The following is a 2,544-nucleotide window of genomic DNA, read 5'->3' on the forward strand; positions in this document are numbered from 1 at the left end:
CGACAGCTGGGGCGCCCCGAGCCGGGGGAGCCCGGCGGAGGGCCGGATCTCGCTCTCCCCGTTTTGCGGGCTGGGCGCTCGCGGGCAGGGGTACCCGTCCCTCACCCGAGGGTGAGCTCCAGCCTGGCTCCACGGGGCCAGCCGGGTCCTCGGAGCCCTGCGGGGCCGGCGCGTGGAGGAGCTTTAGGAGCGACTCAGGGTGTCTCCGGGCCGCCGCCGCCGAACCCCGCGCGCGTCTCCACTGACAACGGGGACCATCTGAACCGTGGGCCGCCGAGTGACTCCGTGGATGTCTGAATAGGAGCCCCGGTCCAGCAGCCTCCCATCTCCCACTTTTCTTTCGTTTCTTTTTGTGGGCGCGCGTGCGTGTGTGCGTGTGTTGTGTATTGTGTGTTGTATGTGTTGTGTGTGTATATGTGTGTGCGTGTTTGTGTATTGTGTTGTATGTGTATGTGTTGTGTTGTGTATTGTGTGTTGCATGTGTTGTGTATGTGTGTGCGTGTGTTGTGTATTGTGTGTTGTATGTGTTGTATGTGTGTGCGTGTGCATGTGTTGTGTGTTGTGTGTATGTGTGTGCGTGTTGTGTGTTGTATGTGTTGTGTGTATGTGTGTGCGTGTGCATGTGTTGTGTATTGTGTGTTGTGTGTGTGTGTGTGCGCGTGCGTGCCTGTGTACACGCCGGCCCTTGAACTCGGGGCCTGGGCGCTGTCTGAGAGCATTTTTGCTCAAGGCTGTAGCAACTAATCGAACCACAGTTCCACTTGCAGGCTTTAGGTGGTTAATGAGAGATGTGTCCCACAGACTTTCCTGCCTAGACTGGCTTTGAACCCTTTCCTCTCCGATGTCCTCTAAGGACAGTTTACCAGCCTGGTAGGCATGTTCCACTCAGACACCTGGAACTCTAGTCGGTGAGGAACTCCATCTGTCAAGGCTCCTGTCATCCACTCCTAGCACAAATGTGCCAATCTGCTGCATGAAAGCCAAGAGTCCCGAGCTAGAGTTCCTCTTCCAGACCTTTTGTTTTTTCTCATCCTTACTGGCGCTTGAACCTTTGCTTGCCCTTTTGTGCACATATTGGACTCTCCACCATTTGAGCCACAGCTCCACTTTCTGCATTCTGATGATTTATTGGAGATAGTGTTTCACCGACTTTCCTGCCCAGTCTGATTTTAAACTGCAATCCTCAGATCTCAGCCTCTTGAAGAATACAGGTTTGAGCCGCTTAGGCCCAGCACCAGGGCAATTTTGAGCACTGGATAATGGGTGAAGGAAGTACCCCAGACCCCTCCTGGGAGCCCTTTGAGCTCAGGGATCTGGAAATGTCTTAATGCATTGCCCACCCCCAGTGGAAACACCTCCCATGAAGGAAGGAAGCATGCTTTGTAATCTGCCCAGGGTTACTTTATAAACACACGAAAACATTTAGAAAATCCTAATGTCTCCTAATGGAAAAGAGGCAGAAGACTTCAAAATTTTTTCTCCTAGAGTTTTTCAAATGTTCCAAGTTTGGAGATCTTTTGGTTCACTGGATCCCTATTCTCCATCTCAGTGCTACTCTTCTGACTTCTCCCTGTCCCTAGGTCTCGCTAGCGAGACTATAATGACATACTGTGGAAACATAGTGACATCCCCAGCCTCACCCAGGCCTCTCACACCAGATACCCAGCTTATGGAGTTCTTTTACTAGGTATACAGCACCCTTATTTAGGCTGTGCATTTCCAGATTCAATGTACTGTAATTACTAACTCACGTTAAATGCTACCTTGCCCTGTCTGACAAGGTTGAGTCCAAGGTGGGAGACAGGAATGGAGGGGCCTGTGCCTCTCCGGAAGGACCTTCTCTTCAGCATGGCTTACTTGAGTTTAGGGCACAGTATCCACTTTCTAGAACCTTCTACAGTTTACTATGGCAGCCATCTCTTCCTTAGGCTGAAATTTGCATCTGGGGTTCTCAGTTGGTCTCAGGGGTAAGTTAAGGGTGGTTCCAGGACCTCTGTTGTAACCTGAACTGGTTTCACGGGGATAAGTTGACCTTTCAGAGCCTCCTAAGACCGCTTAGCCTGCCGCCTACACCGTGATGAGACAGCACAGGGTGGGAGAATTTTTATTCAGAATTTAAGGAATCATCTTGGGCCACACAGGCACATACTCCACACATTCCAATCCCAGGACTTGAACTCAGAACTTGCACTCTAGTGTGGCCTTTTCAATAAAGGTAGAGGCTCTCGACTTGGGCCACAGCTTCACTTCTAGCTATTTGTGGTTAATTGAAGATAAGAGTCTCAGGCTGGCTTCAAACCTTGATCCTCATATCTCAGCCTCTTGAGTAGCTAGGAATTACAAGTGTTAGCCCACTCTTGTCTGGCTAAGGAATCATCTTAATCTGACATCCTGGCTCTTAGAGATAAAAGTCTGGCTTAGAAGCTTGTTCTTTTCACCTTGCTCACAAATTGCAGTGAAAGGACTGTTCTGGGTCTGGGGCCTGCCTCTAACTTGAGGATCCTGGGTAAGAATTCACATCAGGCAGTTGTTAGAGACTTATGA

General features: G+C 50.2%; 1 protein-coding gene across 1 annotated transcript in view; it reads right to left on the minus strand.

Moving 5' to 3' along the window:
- Positions 1-1,850, minus strand: part of Tubb6 (tubulin, beta 6 class V) — a 17,355-nt gene extending 15,505 nt beyond the window's left edge. The window contains exon 1 of the mRNA XM_013027145.1: positions 1,752-1,850. Coding sequence (XP_012882599.1) covers positions 1,752-1,850 — 99 coding nt within the window. The remainder of the gene's footprint in view (positions 1-1,751) is intronic.
- Positions 1,851-2,544: the final 694 nt, after the last annotated feature.

The sequence above is a fragment of the Dipodomys ordii genome, unplaced genomic scaffold (genome assembly GCF_000151885.1).
Source record: "Dipodomys ordii isolate 6190 unplaced genomic scaffold, Dord_2.0 Scaffold100, whole genome shotgun sequence".
Lineage (NCBI taxonomy): Eukaryota > Metazoa > Chordata > Mammalia > Rodentia > Heteromyidae > Dipodomys > Dipodomys ordii.